Source organism: Botrytis cinerea, chromosome 13 (genome assembly GCF_000143535.2).
Source record: "Botrytis cinerea B05.10 chromosome 13, complete sequence".
In the NCBI taxonomy this organism is placed as follows: Eukaryota; Fungi; Ascomycota; class Leotiomycetes; order Helotiales; family Sclerotiniaceae; genus Botrytis; species Botrytis cinerea.
The window spans coordinates 842,862-857,278 of NC_037322.1; the positions used below are offsets into that span (position 1 = coordinate 842,862).

The following is a 14,417-nucleotide window of genomic DNA, read 5'->3' on the forward strand; positions in this document are numbered from 1 at the left end:
GTGGCAGTGGGTGGCAGGTCGTGGGATTGGGTGGGTGGCTCCAGATGAGGTCCCTTGGATGGAAGCGGGTCCCCTCTCTCTTGGGCTGCGAGGGTGAGATGTGAGATGTGAGATGGCGTGTGTTTCCGGCGACAGTTCTGGGTGGCGCGGGTGGTTTTAGCACAAAACTGGTGAGCGAAGGGTTGACCTTCCCCTGGCACGGGACGGAGAGACCGGACTATGGGAAAGCGCAAATGCTGCATCCAGTAGTTTCCATAGTGTCGACGATAGCGAGGATAGCACGATACCAGGAGCACGATGGCGAGCATGTCTCCATGTGCAACTCAACTATCAAATTCAAAAATATGGGGTTCTGCCGTCTGAGAGTTTTGGTGGTCGTTGGGACGCTAGCTCGGCCGGGATCGCCATCTTTATTGGCTCTCAACCATCGGAAGTTACTCAACGCCGGCATATCTCGAAAGGGAACTGGCCCAAACGGGCTTAGATGCAAAACCGTCGAATGCGCTAGAAGGCGGATCCTGGGAGCCCTGATTCTCTCAAATCCAGCGCCACTTTAACCGCGCCAGCTCTTGCGCTCGACGCATATCACACACTCCGGTCCAAGCTCATGCCTTTCCACTCCCCTCTATTCCTTTTAGGTCCCCAGCTAAGAACTTCAACCAGCCCTCAATTCAGTGGTCAACGAAAGATTGCTAAAGGAATTGTGTAGAAAAAAAGGACTCACCTGTGTCTCTCTCTCTCTTTCCATCATCCTATTCAAGACCATCCCCCCCCATCGCTTCTGGTAAGTTGTCACCCTTCCATTCAATCTCAAAATACCCTCCTCTTCCTCTTCTTCTCCCTCTTCTTCTCCCTCTTCATACATCCAAAAAGTACTTTGAAAAAGTATTCACCTTGTTTGCCTTGTTTTTTAATTGCATCAAGAATAACGGAATTGCTAGATTTCTTTACGTTTTTGTTTACGTACGGATTTCCCTTGCTCTCTTCCCTTGAAACTCCACACCGTCGAAGATTAAAGTCGGCAGAAGAAAAGATTCCCTGAAACTCTCGAGTCTCTGCCTAGGTAAGCTCATATTCTGCCCTCTTTTCGTATCTTTTTGTCTCCTTCTTCCTCCGTATACGGACTTCCCCAAACTTGTTTATTTTCTCCTCCGTTCAGCCCAACTGCCACACCACCATCATCACTATTTCCTTTTTGGGCCTTGTAGAAGTTTTCTTCAATTGACTAACAATTCACTCTTCCGCACATCCAGATTTTTGTTGATTACCTCCTCCTTCCACCATGCCTTCCGCTACAGCATCCGGTGCTCAAGGCAATGCCAACGACAATATCCGCAGATTTGCTGCTCCTTCCAGACCTTTGAGCCCAAGAGCTGAACATACCCTTTTCCACGACAAGACAAGATGTTTCGTTTACGGTCTGCAACCAAGAGCTGTTCAAGGCATGCTCGATTTCGACTTCATCTGCAAGAGAAAGACTCCTTCAGTTGCAGGTATCATTTATACATTCGGTGGTCAATTCGTGAGCAAGATGTACTGGGGTACCAGTGAAACTCTGCTTCCAGTTTACCAAGATGTTGAGAAGGCCATGGCCAAGCACGAGGATGTTGATACTGTTGTCAACTTTGCTTCATCGCGTAGTGTTTACCAATCTACCATGGAACTTTTGCAATACCCACAAATTAAGTCAATTGCCATCATTGCTGAGGGTGTACCTGAGAGAGTAAGTTTTCTGCCTCCAATTGCTTTGATCCTGTGCTCATGAATTATTTAGCGTGCCCGTGAAATCCTTCACGCAGCTGCAAAGAAGGGTGTTACAATTATTGGTCCAGCTACTGTCGGTGGTATCAAGCCAGGATCCTTCAAGATTGGTAACACTGGTGGTATGATGGACAACATTGTTGCATCCAAGCTTTACAGAAAGGGTTCCGTTGGTTACGTTTCCAAATCTGGTGGTATGTCCAACGAGCTCAACAACATTATTGCCAACACAACCGATGGTGTTTACGAGGGTGTTGCTATTGGTGGTGACAGATACCCAAGCACAACCTTTATCGACCATCTCCTCAGATATCAAGCCGATCCAGAATGTAAGATTTTGGTTCTGTTGGGAGAAGTTGGTGGTGTTGAGGAATACAGAGTTATTGAGGCCGTCAAGAACGGAACTATCACAAAGCCAATTGTCGCATGGGCTATTGGTACTTGCGCAAGCATGTTCAAGACTGAGGTTCAATTCGGACATGCTGGTTCATTCGCCAACTCTCAACTCGAGACTGCTGCTACCAAGAACAAGTCCATGAGGGATGCTGGTTTCCACGTTCCAGATACCTTTGAAGATATGCCAGCTGTTCTCGCCTCTGTTTACGAGAAGCTTGTTGCTGCTGGAACCATTGTTCCACAACCTGAACCAATTGTACCAAAGATCCCAATTGATTACTCATGGGCTCAAGAACTTGGTCTTATCCGAAAGCCTGCTGCTTTCATCTCTACCATTTCTGATGATCGTGGACAAGAACTTTTGTATGCCGGTATGCCAATTTCTGATGTCTTCAAGGAGGATATCGGAATTGGTGGTGTCATGTCTCTTTTGTGGTTCCGTCGTCGTCTCCCAGATTACGCAAGCAAATTCCTCGAAATGGTTCTTATGCTTACTGCCGATCACGGTCCAGCTGTTTCTGGTGCCATGAACACTATCATTACTACCAGAGCAGGAAAGGATCTTATCTCTGCTCTCGTTTCTGGTCTTTTGACCATCGGATCTAGATTCGGTGGTGCTCTTGATGGTGCTGCCGAAGAGTTCACCAAGGCTTTCGACAAAGGTCTTTCCCCACGTGATTTCGTCGACACCATGAGAAAGCAAAACAGACTTATCCCAGGTATTGGACACAAGGTCAAGTCAAGAAACAACCCAGATCTCCGTGTCGAGCTCGTCAAGGAGTTCGTCAAGAAGCGTTTCCCAAGTTGCAAGATGCTCGACTATGCTTTGGCTGTTGAGTCTGTCACCACCTCCAAGAAGGATAACTTGATCTTGAACGTTGATGGTGCTGTTGCCGTCTGCTTCGTTGATTTGATGCGCAACTGCGGTGCATTCAGTGCAGAGGAGGCTGAAGATTACATGAAGATGGGTGTCTTGAACGGTCTCTTCGTTCTTGGACGTTCTATTGGTTTGATTGCTCATTACCTTGATCAAAAGAGATTGCGCACTGGTCTTTACAGACATCCTTGGGATGATATTACATATCTTTTGCCATCTTTGTCATCAGGCGCACCTGGTTCTGAAGGTCGTGTTGAAGTTCAGATGTAAGGTTGGGGTTAACCTGGAGACAATTTTGTAAACGCGGATGAATTCGAAGGGTGGAAGTTATAGAGCATGCTTCCTACTTCTTACAAGGAATACTTATTTTTTCTGATCCAAAACATGCTGGATGAATGGAGTTTTTAAGATCAATCATGTAGTAGATGAAGAATTGCTATAGAGCAAGAATTTTTTAATGGAAATGAAATTAAAATGATGAATCAATGAGAAGCTTTTTTTGGCATGTATTTTGTGATGTTGTAGTCAAATTAAACTACAGTTTTGATTTCTCGTGGTTACGTCCAAGCTAAAAAGTCAAACAAGATAACCTTTAAGCTGTGATCAAATAGGAGTAGTTATTTTATTTGATGTCCTATCCATGTTCAATATCCATAGCTCATATTTCATCCTGAAATCATCGTTACATGTGAAATCAAATTCGCTTTAATTGTAAAATAGAAAGAAGGAAACTCCCAACGCCTGGCCATATCCCATGCGCGTATACCAATCCTTCCAGTTCGTGTATGTCCTGTTTCTAAAGATCCTCCCATATCGTACACTCTTGTCCTCGTAAGTTCTTCTTTCACACCTCCCAGATTGGAAGTTTCGCCTCTTTCTCCCTTTCCCTCTCTCCCTTGCTCAATGATCCGATTCGTCCCTGTCTCTCCACTTCCTCGATTCTCATCTCTGTCTCTCCCAAAGCGTGCCCAGATCTCATAATTTTAATTATACCACATCTCCTCCAATAATTCCTTTCGCCCCCATCAATTCATCCACATACGCTCTTTCTACGGTCTTGTTTTTCTTTTCTTCTTCTTTGAGGAGAACGGCGAGGACTTCGAGGGGTGGATTTAAACCGAGTTTTGAGGCGCGGTGCCAGCGTTTGGTGCGGGGGATGCCGATTGCGGGCTGGGGAGTTGTTAGGTTTTCCGGGGGTGCTTTTTGGGGGATGGGAAGGGGAGAAAGAGAGAGATACTTACACCAAATTGGCTCATACAATCCCATTCCCTCAATATCTTCTCGCTGATTTCTAAATCCTGTTGGTGTACTCGAGGCGCTAAACGCAGATCCTCGCGCGCTTTCCAGTATTTGCGGATTTTGGCATCGGTGATTTGCGATGCGAGGGAGGTTTGGAGGGTTTGATGGGCGGTTTGGGGTTTGGGTTTGGATTGGGGCTGGGAGGATGATTTGGGAGATGTGGTTGCGAGGGCGGTGGGTTTGAGTTCTGGAGATGCGGGGGAGGGTTTGGTGAGGTCTTTAGGGCTTGGGAGTTTGATGAGGGATGATTGGGTTTTGAGTGTGCTGGGGGTGCTGGCCGCTTTGGAGATCTTGGAGGTGTTGGTGAAGGAGAGGGTTTTTTGAGTGCCTTTTTGGGCGGGGCCGCTGCTGCGACGGGTGGTGGGCATGGTTGTTTTTGTGGGTGTGAGTGTTTGGGTGATGAGGTAGTGGTATGGTTATGGGTATTGGTATATGTGGAGATGGATTGACGTTGATGATATTGTATATGCTGAATCTCTATTGATGCTAGATAATTTTGGAGTATGACGATGGGTGTTCGAAGTCGGTTTGGCAGGGCAACACGTGAATTAGGTAAGCATGGGAATCAGCACCACTGGTGGAGTCTCTACTAGTGCGAATTTGGGGAATGGTCTGTGCTCCATTGAAACTCTTGCGAGTTGATTTTTGTTGGGAGAAGAGGGAGATTGATGCATGAATGTTTGAATGGGGCTTATTGTTTTATTGTGTGTTTATGGTCTGATTTAATTATGTGTGGCTTTACTATTATCTAGCTCGTTGAAGGATAAAAAATTATGTGCGTGTACTTGTTGGATTATATTATCAAGTATGAACCAAGTGGATTCCTTGCGATATCGCTGGTGAAGCTTTCAAGTCTGATACTTGTGGTTGTCAGAAAGTTCTAGACTTCCTACTAAGTAGGTAGAATGTATCAAGGCTGACTAACTGAAGCATGTGATATTTGCAGAGCTTCTGTTGCGAATAGCTGCGATGTTACTTCAAGAAGCTAGCAAATCCGTCTTGTTCCCAAAGACACAGATGCTCCCTTGTTATTGTAAATGCGGCATTCCTTAACGTGCTAGGGTCCGATTTGCTTGATAAAAGCAGCAGGACTTCTTGGGTGTGGAGGGGCAGCAGAAAAAGTTGTGTAATTCTTCATGATTGTTTCTCAAGAGGATCGATGGTAATACAATTCCAAATACCTCTGATGATGGTGGAAACTTCAGTGTCGTATTGCATATTCTGGATTCTGCAAGAATATGCACATGCAGACAGGATAAAGCAGGACCGGGGGTTCTATCAGTTCCAGATAAAGGATATTGGCTATCTTATCTTTTCGACGCGGCTCTATTCCTACCTGGTCTGAAGAAATTGAGGGAACGAGGCAGCAGTGGAATGTGTGAAATGGATCGTTGACACATGGAAGCTAGGGTTCTGCGGACGGGAACCCGAGTTAGGATTGGATGCTTGGAATCGATAGACGGCCGTCATACTTGCTGTGGCCATATTCACATGCTACTCGTTCGTCAAGCCGAAGGATTCACTGTAGCTATGTCGATTGTGGAGAAACCGTTAGCGCAGATGAAGGTATAGTATGTAGTCCTGTTGAAGATATTGTCTGGCCTGGTGACGACGCTCCGGTCGTTCTTTCACTCTTGTTCCCTTTGAGGAAAACAACATCATCTCTTTCTCAATGGCTCCAACTGTCTATCTACTCCTTCCTTTTTCTAACTTTCTTATCATAATATGACGGCCTTGTTATATTGCTACCGGTATAACACTTGCGTGTCACAGAATATCAGCTTCTCTTCCTGTTCTGCCTTCTTTTTTCGTCACTTGGAAGATATGCTAAGCTCATTACCGTCATGAACATCGTCATTCATTACTGATTTAACGGGTTTCCATTCATGGAATGATTGTGGTTCTTTCCATGAGCTTCTTAATCCTCTTCCACTGTACCAGTTACTAGTGACCTTTAACATGAAAGAGATACATGGCAAGGTGCACACAGAAGTTAAGTACAGGGTCACTTTTGGAAGAAACTACGCCGATAAGGTCAAGATATGAGAAATTTGACAGTGGGTATATTGGAAACTGATGTATTTATATGGATATCTCAACCATAAAGGTGAGTTGAATTTACGGAAAAGATGATGTGGGTATTGGTGGCACATCAAGGCCATGGAAGTCTGGGGGAAAGAATTGCTCGACACTTAGATGGAGACTATCATACCTGAATTATTGTACTTCGTCAATAGAACATTAAACGTTTCACCAGTATTGAAAGATGGTAATCATATATGTTTGTAGCAATTTTGGTGACGGTCTAGAAAACAATTCGACCTCCATAACATCTCCCGGTGAGCTCTTCTAGCGTTCCTGACGAGTGGCCTGGGCTTGGGGGTAATTTTTTACATCGACTCAATTCAAATGTGCAACAAAACGAGAATTGTATAATTTATCACGTGAGCGGTGAAGGTGGAACTGTCCAGCGTTACCAAATTCTGCCGATCACGTCTTCCTTATTGGTATTAGCGCAAATGTCGTGATCAGTTTACAGAGTTGTGATTTCAATTCGGTTTCGAAAGACTGAACTGTTTGTTAATACTTACTTTATCTATGATCGTCACAGTATAGTTGTTGTGGTTCTTTTCTTTTTTCTCAACGACGAATAATGTTCAACAGTTTGAATATGTTTTATGAGCTGGCCGGGCTTTTCAGGAATGAATGCACAAGCAACCCAATGGGGTAGTTAAGTAACACTGATGATGAGTGGCAGCTTCAAAATACACTCACTCATCTGCAACTGGGTAAATGATGTGGAGATCTTTGGTTCCAAGTCGGGCTTGTTGGGAATGGCAATGCAGGCTCATCTGGCATATTATGCTGGAGTTCCCAGCAATACATTTTCCATAGTTCTTGTCTTTCATAGCAGTCATCTTTCGAAAAAATGTTGCTCCTGCGAGTTGCGTTAGTCACAATAACTTTGGGCTTTACCAGAGCAGCTTCTTCAAGTGAATGCGTAAGTTAAACTTTCTTCCTTCGGCTGCAGAATTAATTGAATGTTCTCAGTGTTCTGTATTGGAATCCGATATTACGGCTGCACCGAATAGCAATGCTTATGATACCACCATTGCCGGATTTTGATCGGGTCAAGCACGCGATGATAAACCAACTTGTGTTGTACAACCTACTACTAGAGAACATGTGGCTGCAGTGGTGAGGACTCTTACTCGATGGCAGTGTCAATTCTCGGTGAAGGGAGGCGGCCATACACCATTTCCTGGAGCGGCATCAATCAATGATGGAGTTACCATTGATTTGGCTAAGCTTAATACTATCTCTGTGGATAAAAATGCCAACATCGCATATGTTGGCTCAGGATTGAAGTGGGGACAGATTTATGAGTACCTGGAACCTAAGAATATGATGGTCGCTGGCGGTAGAGATTCTCTGGTTGGAATCGGCGGCTTAATCGTTGGAGGTAAGATGCCTCCAGAGCAAAGTATAACCCGTGGAGATAACTTACATGGATTTGTTTGTAGGTGGTTACTCATGGTTTGCGCCCCAAAAAGGTTTCGTGGCGGATACTGTTATCAACTTCGAGCTTGTGGTTGGTAACGGTTCAATTATCAACGTGAATGCCACTTCGAATTCAGACCTTTTCGTTGGACTGAAAGGAGGAGGCAACAATTTCGGTATCGTTACTCGCTATGACATGGAAACATTCCCTTTCGATAAGCTATGGGGAGGGATCATGGTCTATCCAGCCAGCACGGCCAAAGCCCAAATCAATTTTTTCACCAATTTCACCAATCATATATCGGATGATCCAAAAGCCAATTTTCTCAATATATGGTCCTATAAACAAGTCTCTGGTACACAGAGTATCTTTAATGTTATTGATTATGTCGCACCAGTTGTGGCTCCAGCTATTTACTCTGATGCGTTGGCAATTCCGGATTTAGTCTCTAGCACAATGCGAATCACTAATGTGAGTTCATTGACTGATGAGCTTTCTGGTACCTCGACTTTGGATTCTAGGTACATCTTCGTCACAACGACCTTTTCGAACAGTGCGGAAATGTATGAAACAGCTGTGAATATTTCGAATAAGCATTTGGAACCTTTCAAGAATACCACGGGTCTTGTGTGGTCTATCCTCTTTCAACCTATTCCACTTATCGTCAGTGAACATTCAGTAGCAGCTGGTGGAAATATTATGGGTGTGGATCGAAGTAAAGACAATTTGACGCTCTTTTTGGTCTATGTGACTTGGCTTGAAGCTTCGGACGATCAAAAGCTCACTGATGCAGCTTATGCCACAGTTGAGGAGATCAATGCGGCGACAGATGATCTCGGAGTTACGAATCCTTTTGTTTATCTCAATTATGCGGGAAAAACTCAAAACCCATTGGCGGGATATGGTGAGAAAAATACTGAGAAGATGAGAGCCCTGAGTAAAAAGTATGATCCTCGAGGGACTTTCCAAAAATTAGTCAAAGGGGGGTTTAAAATTCCTGGTGTGGAAACTGTTATAGACTAGGAAGTTGGGACTCCGAAAAGTGCATGGATGAAGGAGTCAGTTTTACTATACCGACTTTGAACTTTTGATTCTCATTTTCCAAAAACGTTTTTCTACCGTTGTCCGCCGTTGAGTGAGTCAAGATAATCTGATCTAGTCGGCGACACTGCATCCGTTTATTCCACAGCCGGTTTAATGGACAAAGCCAAGGTACCTTGATATGGTCGGCGACATTGCATGCTATACATTCAACGGCTAGTACAATAAGCGTTGTGGTTGCAGGGAATCTATAATATGCACCCCAGTTTTAGAATTCACATTTTACCACAAAACCGGAATAATGATTTGAGCCTCCATGAAGAATGATGATCGTAAGTAACGAAAAAGGAACGGAGCCAACCAATCCGACGACCTTGACAAATGTTGTTTCTTTCCAAAACCACCTTTCCGGAATCAATTTGATTATTAATCTAGGGGACCTTTCTAACATTTCTCTTATGTCCGCGTGGTTATCTTTAGTATATTGCTTTCTTTGTACGTATCTATACCTCATTCTTCCGTTATTACTTACGTCAAAGCTCTATTGATTGCCATGTCGGCGAAGTATCTTTGGTGGTCAATGGTATGGTAGTAGCTTACTACGCTTACTACCCTCTAGTTTCTCTCGGGGACCTCGCTAAGCCTTAGCAAGTTGAAGATTAGAACCAGTAAGGCGGCTTGGTATAAATGCACGATCGTTATTCTTGCCCCACATTTACCAATTCTTCAATTCCCAACTCCCAGGAAAGTATTCAGTGGCTCGAGTGGTACTCAATTACCCCACCAAATGCCTCGCGCTTACATTGTTCCCACAGGAATCGGGGACCTGCAGATCAATGTTGGAATACAACTGTTGCCTGACTTCATACATAACTCTCAATATACTATAAGTTTTGTATTCTCCGGTCGGCGAATTCTCCATAGTAAGTTTTCTGCTAAGGTCGCTTCGTATTTCCGACGTTTTCTTGTGTTGCGATATCGTACGGTATCACCGTGTCAGAGCTGGAATACTTTGGCTTACGTTGTCAGACAGGCTGAATAATATCTAGCTAAGTTTGGAATTTAAAGTTTTGTATTACACACTGTTGGCTGCGTAGTATCGGAAAGGTAAATATGGAATATAAAAGCTGTGCACCCTACGTTGGGGAAAGGTCTCAATGTGCTTCAAACACAGGGTCAAATCAAACTCATTGGCAAAAATCGAAGTCTCACAACATAGTTTCAAATATTCCTCTGAGTCAATTTAATAATCAATTCCGAGATACGAACCCTTTTACTTCTCCATTCGATTCTCCTCGACTACCAAAATTTCAAGATCGACAAGATTTCGAAGATTTAAGTTCCAACAAGACTCGGAACGATCATTCAACCAGGATTCGGGGACTTCAGAATTCAACACTCGAGAATTGTGAATCATTCGGAATCGGCATACCTCTTCACAGTCACATAGACAAATTCGACCTTGAGTCGGACCACACTATGACGGACACGACCAGCAGCACACTTTCACAAGCTTCGGGGAAAGCTGAGCAAGATTATGATATGGAACATCGTAATCAATTCATGACCGATGTTGAACTATCGGCTGTTGATGATAATCATTTGAATAATACCACTGTTCGGAATTTTATATGGAATGATGTGACGGTTACTGTGAAGGATCATAAAACTAAAGAATCAAAAGCAATTTTAGATGATGTTAGTGGTGTTGTTGAAGCTGGTCAGTATTTCTGTTTGGAATTGTTGGTTCGGATGAGAAGCAAATTACTGACATGTTTGTAGGAGAGATATGCGCTTTGATGGGACCAAGTGGCTGTGGAAAAACTACTCTGTTAAATGTTTTGGCTCATAGAAATGCAGCTGCTAAAGCGGTTGTAACGGGAAAGACGCTGGTCAATGGATCAAGTCCATCTAAAAGTGTTTTTCGGGATATGAGTTCATATGTTGAACAAGAGGATGCTCTCATAGGCTCCTTGACAGTACAAGAAACGTTGAACTTTGCGGCTCGTCTTGCTCATAAAAGGTAGGATTCTTAATTTTTAATTTAATTTTTGTCTTCTTTTCTCTCAAACTGACTATCCTCTAGTTCTTTGACAAAAACTGAGCGAATGAGACGGATCAGCGGCTTGATAAATTCATTCGGTCTTCGTAATCAGGCGCATACCATTATTGGAACACCAATTCAAAAAGGTATTAGTGGTGGTCAAAAACGACGAGTTAGTGTTGCCAGTCAACTCATCACTGGACCTAAAATTCTCTTCTTGGATGAACCTACATCTGGGTTGGACTCTGCAGCAAGTTGGGAAGTGATGTCCTTTGTTAAAAAGGTTGCAAAACAAAACAATGTTAGTTATTACCACTGACATTTAAGGACTTATATTGATTTCATCATCTAGTTGATTGTTATAGCAAGTATTCACCAACCTTCTACTTCTACTTTCCAATTATTTGATAAGTTATTACTATTATCTGGAGGAAAATCGCATTACTTTGGTCCTGTCTCAGAAGTCAATCAACATTTCGAATCCATAGGGTATCCAATCCCACTTCATATGAATGCTTCGGAATACCTTCTTGATCTCATGAATATCGACTTTGCAGTCAATCAATCGCAATCACAGGCAAGATTACTACAAATTTATGAATCTTGGTTGGGTTCATCTACTTTTCGACAAATGAATGATAAAATTCAGCATACATTGCAACATGTCAAGCCTTTACCCGTGGCCAATTCCTCACGTGGTGGATTTTTCAATGTATTGATGACATTGGTACACAGAGCATTCATCAAGAGTTATCGAGACGTGGTCGCATATGGTATTCGTATTGCAATGTATATGGGGCTTGCTATTATGATGGGTACAGTTTGGTTACGTCTCAAAACTGATCAAAGCGAAATTCAACCTTTCATCAATGCTATCGTGAGTATTGCTCTTATCCATAGGGATATATTTTTCATGACTGACGAATTTTAGTTCTTTGGCTCAGCTTTCATGTCTTTTATGGCTGTCGCTTATGTTCCATCTTTTCTCGAAGATCGTTCTACATTTATCAAAGAACGGGCAAATGGTCTTTATGGGCCCACTGCATTCATGCTCTCAAACTTCATTATTGGCTTACCTTATTTATGTATGTCTGCAATCCTGTTCTCCAATGCTTAACTAACATTATATTCAGTTTTAATATCATTTCTCTTTTCCGTAACGACCTATTTTCTCAACAATTTTCGACCTACGGCTCCTGCCTTCTTCACGTGGATAATGTGGCTGTTTCTTGATCTTCTCGCTGCCGAATCACTCGTCGTTCTTATATCCTCTTTATTCCCTTCATTTGTAATATCTCTTGCTCTTACTGCTTTTGCAAATGGATTATGGATGAGTGTCGGTGGTTTCTTGGTACCTCCCCAAATCCTTAACGTGTTTTGGAGATATGTGTTTCATTACATTGATTACCAGGTATGCTCTCTATTCTTTAATCTCCCATCCAGATACTCTGTATCACTCGTGGTTATGATACAATAGTAATGCTAATGCATACCAATAGACATACGTTTTCCAAGGAATGATGGTCAATGAATTTTCAGAAAGAGACTACACTTGCGGAACTTCTTGTCAATGCATGTACATCACCGATCTGGCGCCTCAATGTAAAATTAGTGGGAAAGGAGTTTTAGATCAATAGTAAGTCTTTCTCTTCCCTTCAAAATCTAGATTTTCATTGAAATTTTACTAACGAAGCACAGTGGATACAAGACCGGCAAGACTGGTGAATGGGTAGGTATTTTAATTGCAATTATTTTTGTATATAGGATTTTAGGCTTGGGTGCCATGTATTTTAGACGATAGAGTCACTATTTGGTGAATGGATGGACAAGAATGGAGAAGACTTTGGGTGTTGGAGAGGTAAAAGTGGCTTGGATGTTACCTGATTAGGAACGAGGTACCAGAACGCGGCACGGGTGGTGGCAGCTTTGGAAAGTGTGGTGACCAGATGTCATGCGGACACAGTGTTGTACATCAATAAGTGCGAGGAATTGTTCATATGGTTTATCCTTCAGGTTTCGAGAATTTTTTGGTTTGGTGTCCATTTTGCTATGTATATATTCCTGGACTTTACTTGGTATATGAAGCGAGACTCTGTATATATTCTTCCTTCTTTAGTTGAAGACGCATTGGATTCAGTATATTAAACAGTGATATTATCATTGCAGAGTAAGCTCTCAAAACCCAAAGCCTGACTTACTGACTTAAGACGCTTTAATCAGTCGTCACTGATCATGATCTCACTTTCACCAATTTTGGAACTTACTACATACGTATCGTAGTATAATCGGCATCCATCTTTTCATATACAAATTCATCATTATACACCTACCTATCCACAAGCATTCAGCCAGACGTTACAGTACGCTCGAGCCTTCACCACATCATCTTATCTCTTCACCCGTCTCTCACCAAGCAAGCCATCTCCTCCTCGCCTCACCCCACGGTATCACCATATCCATTCATTCATACTGCAGTACATGCTGCGTATATACCCCCAAGTATTATTCCATACATAATATATACCTAACACAGCATATATGCCTAACACAGCATGTAGGAACTTTATCCGGATTCAGCCGGCTCGAGTATATGTTACACAAGTCATCCGAGTGCTACGGATCGAGCACAGAGTGACAGAGTATTTCGTTTTGACTCTCTCTTTTGACTGCGCCTATAGTGTTGTACTGTTGATTTGTTTTCTTCCGGTGGTGTACGGAAAGGATGAGGAGTGTGGATGTGTGATGAATGGGGTAGATACGGTAGGTAGGTAGGTACAGGAAGAGATTTGATACTTTGTGATAAATGAAGATACTATAGGATCGATAGGAATGATGAGACGATGAAGGATAAAGATAGTGATGGGATCTTCGATGGCTGCTGAGGATTTTCATCACACAACTTTTCGTAAATCTGCATGCACTCACTTTTTGGCAGAAGGACGGTTGAAAAGATATCCGGATTTAGACATTTGAAGGAGTGAGAAAACATGTACGTGTATCTATGTACATACTTCATGCCGTACAACCTCAAATCATACGACTCTCAACCGCCCAACTTGATCCCAGTCTATGTTGTGTACGATTACAGTCCAGGTACGCACTCACGCTCGGGGCACTCATGTTGTGTTTGCTCCGCACATTACATATATGTGAGATTATGTTAAGATAGATTTACATATAATCTATGTTGTATCAATTCGTGCACTTCATGGCTTGGAGGCGAGTTGAACTCCGTATCTGCACCACATACATTCGCGTAGATTAATTCCCCTCGTGAATTTATGTTCATGATAAGCTGTGATTGCATATACACTATGTGCGCATAGACAATTAACGATCTTCGATGCTCTCCACGAGTACGGGATGGGTGTGATATCGCTTTCGCTTACATTCTACCGTCAACGTTGCGAGTTTTCTTGCAACTGTCTGAAGATGGAACTTGGAGTCCAATATCCTTGTTGGTCGAAATGTTGTATAACATATTGGCACTGCTGACA

At 42.9% G+C, this 14,417-nt stretch overlaps 4 protein-coding genes across 6 annotated transcripts; 3 read left to right on the forward strand and 1 right to left on the reverse strand.

Annotated features, from left to right (window-relative positions):
* Positions 1–616: 616 nt before the first annotated feature.
* Positions 617–3,519, forward strand: CND6. Of its 3 annotated transcripts, XM_024696734.1 has the most exons (4): positions 617–784; positions 942–1,063; positions 1,254–1,723; positions 1,775–3,519. In XM_024696734.1, the coding sequence occupies exons 3-4, from the start codon at positions 1,283–1,285 to the stop codon at positions 3,302–3,304; spliced, it is 1,971 nt and encodes a 656-aa protein (XP_024552547.1). In that variant the 5' UTR covers positions 617–784; positions 942–1,063; positions 1,254–1,282; the 3' UTR covers positions 3,305–3,519. The 3 variants fall into 3 exon arrangements, with proteins under 3 accessions (XP_024552547.1, XP_024552548.1, XP_024552549.1); XM_024696735.1 differs by lacking the exon at positions 617–784 and having other exon boundaries at positions 789–1,063; XM_024696736.1 differs by lacking the exons at positions 617–784; positions 942–1,063 and having other exon boundaries at positions 1,090–1,723.
* Positions 3,520–3,816: 297 nt separating this feature from the next.
* Positions 3,817–4,851, reverse strand: BCIN_13g02450 (hypothetical protein). Its single transcript, XM_001555233.2, has 2 exons — positions 4,276–4,851; positions 3,817–4,204 (listed from the first exon to the last, which is right to left on the reverse strand). The coding sequence occupies exons 1-2, from the start codon at positions 4,699–4,701 to the stop codon at positions 4,022–4,024; spliced, it is 609 nt and encodes a 202-aa protein (XP_001555283.1). The 5' UTR covers positions 4,702–4,851; the 3' UTR covers positions 3,817–4,021.
* A 2,411-nt stretch (positions 4,852–7,262) lies between these two features.
* On the forward strand, positions 7,263–9,118 carry BCIN_13g02460 (hypothetical protein). The gene is made up of 3 exons (XM_024696737.1): positions 7,263–7,334; positions 7,385–7,796; positions 7,858–9,118. The coding sequence occupies exons 2-3, from the start codon at positions 7,739–7,741 to the stop codon at positions 8,856–8,858; spliced, it is 1,059 nt and encodes a 352-aa protein (XP_024552550.1). The 5' UTR covers positions 7,263–7,334; positions 7,385–7,738; the 3' UTR covers positions 8,859–9,118.
* A 960-nt stretch (positions 9,119–10,078) lies between these two features.
* Positions 10,079–12,962, forward strand: BCIN_13g02470 (hypothetical protein). The gene is made up of 8 exons (XM_024696738.1): positions 10,079–10,596; positions 10,659–10,899; positions 10,963–11,221; positions 11,273–11,797; positions 11,852–12,005; positions 12,054–12,331; positions 12,420–12,556; positions 12,619–12,962. The coding sequence occupies exons 1-8, from the start codon at positions 10,356–10,358 to the stop codon at positions 12,719–12,721; spliced, it is 1,938 nt and encodes a 645-aa protein (XP_024552551.1). The 5' UTR covers positions 10,079–10,355; the 3' UTR covers positions 12,722–12,962.
* Positions 12,963–14,417: the final 1,455 nt, after the last annotated feature.

What these genes read in the sequence shown, in the direction of transcription:
- CND6 (XM_024696734.1), top strand. Translation starts at nt 1,283, where the DNA reads ATGCCTTCCGCTACAGCATCCGGTGCTCAAGGCAATGCCAACGACAAT. An exon ending in CTGAGGGTGTACCTGAGAGA is followed by an intron (nt 1,724 to 1,774) that starts GTAAGTTTTCTG and finishes TGAATTATTTAG; the next exon opens with CGTGCCCGTGAAATCCTTCA.
- BCIN_13g02470 (XM_024696738.1), top strand. Translation starts at nt 10,356, where the DNA reads ATGACGGACACGACCAGCAGCACACTTTCACAAGCTTCGGGGAAAGCT. An exon ending in GCTCGTCTTGCTCATAAAAG is followed by an intron (nt 10,900 to 10,962) that starts GTAGGATTCTTA and finishes ACTATCCTCTAG; the next exon opens with TTCTTTGACAAAAACTGAGC. An exon ending in AACCTTTCATCAATGCTATC is followed by an intron (nt 11,798 to 11,851) that starts GTGAGTATTGCT and finishes GACGAATTTTAG; the next exon opens with TTCTTTGGCTCAGCTTTCAT.
- BCIN_13g02450 (XM_001555233.2), bottom strand. Translation starts at nt 4,701, where the DNA reads ATGCCCACCACCCGTCGCAGCAGCGGCCCCGCCCAAAAAGGCACTCAA. An exon ending in ATTGTATGAGCCAATTTGGT is followed by an intron (nt 4,205 to 4,275) that starts GTAAGTATCTCT and finishes ACAACTCCCCAG; the next exon opens with CCCGCAATCGGCATCCCCCG.
- BCIN_13g02460 (XM_024696737.1), top strand. Translation starts at nt 7,739, where the DNA reads ATGATGGTCGCTGGCGGTAGAGATTCTCTGGTTGGAATCGGCGGCTTA. An exon ending in CGGCGGCTTAATCGTTGGAG is followed by an intron (nt 7,797 to 7,857) that starts GTAAGATGCCTC and finishes ATTTGTTTGTAG; the next exon opens with GTGGTTACTCATGGTTTGCG.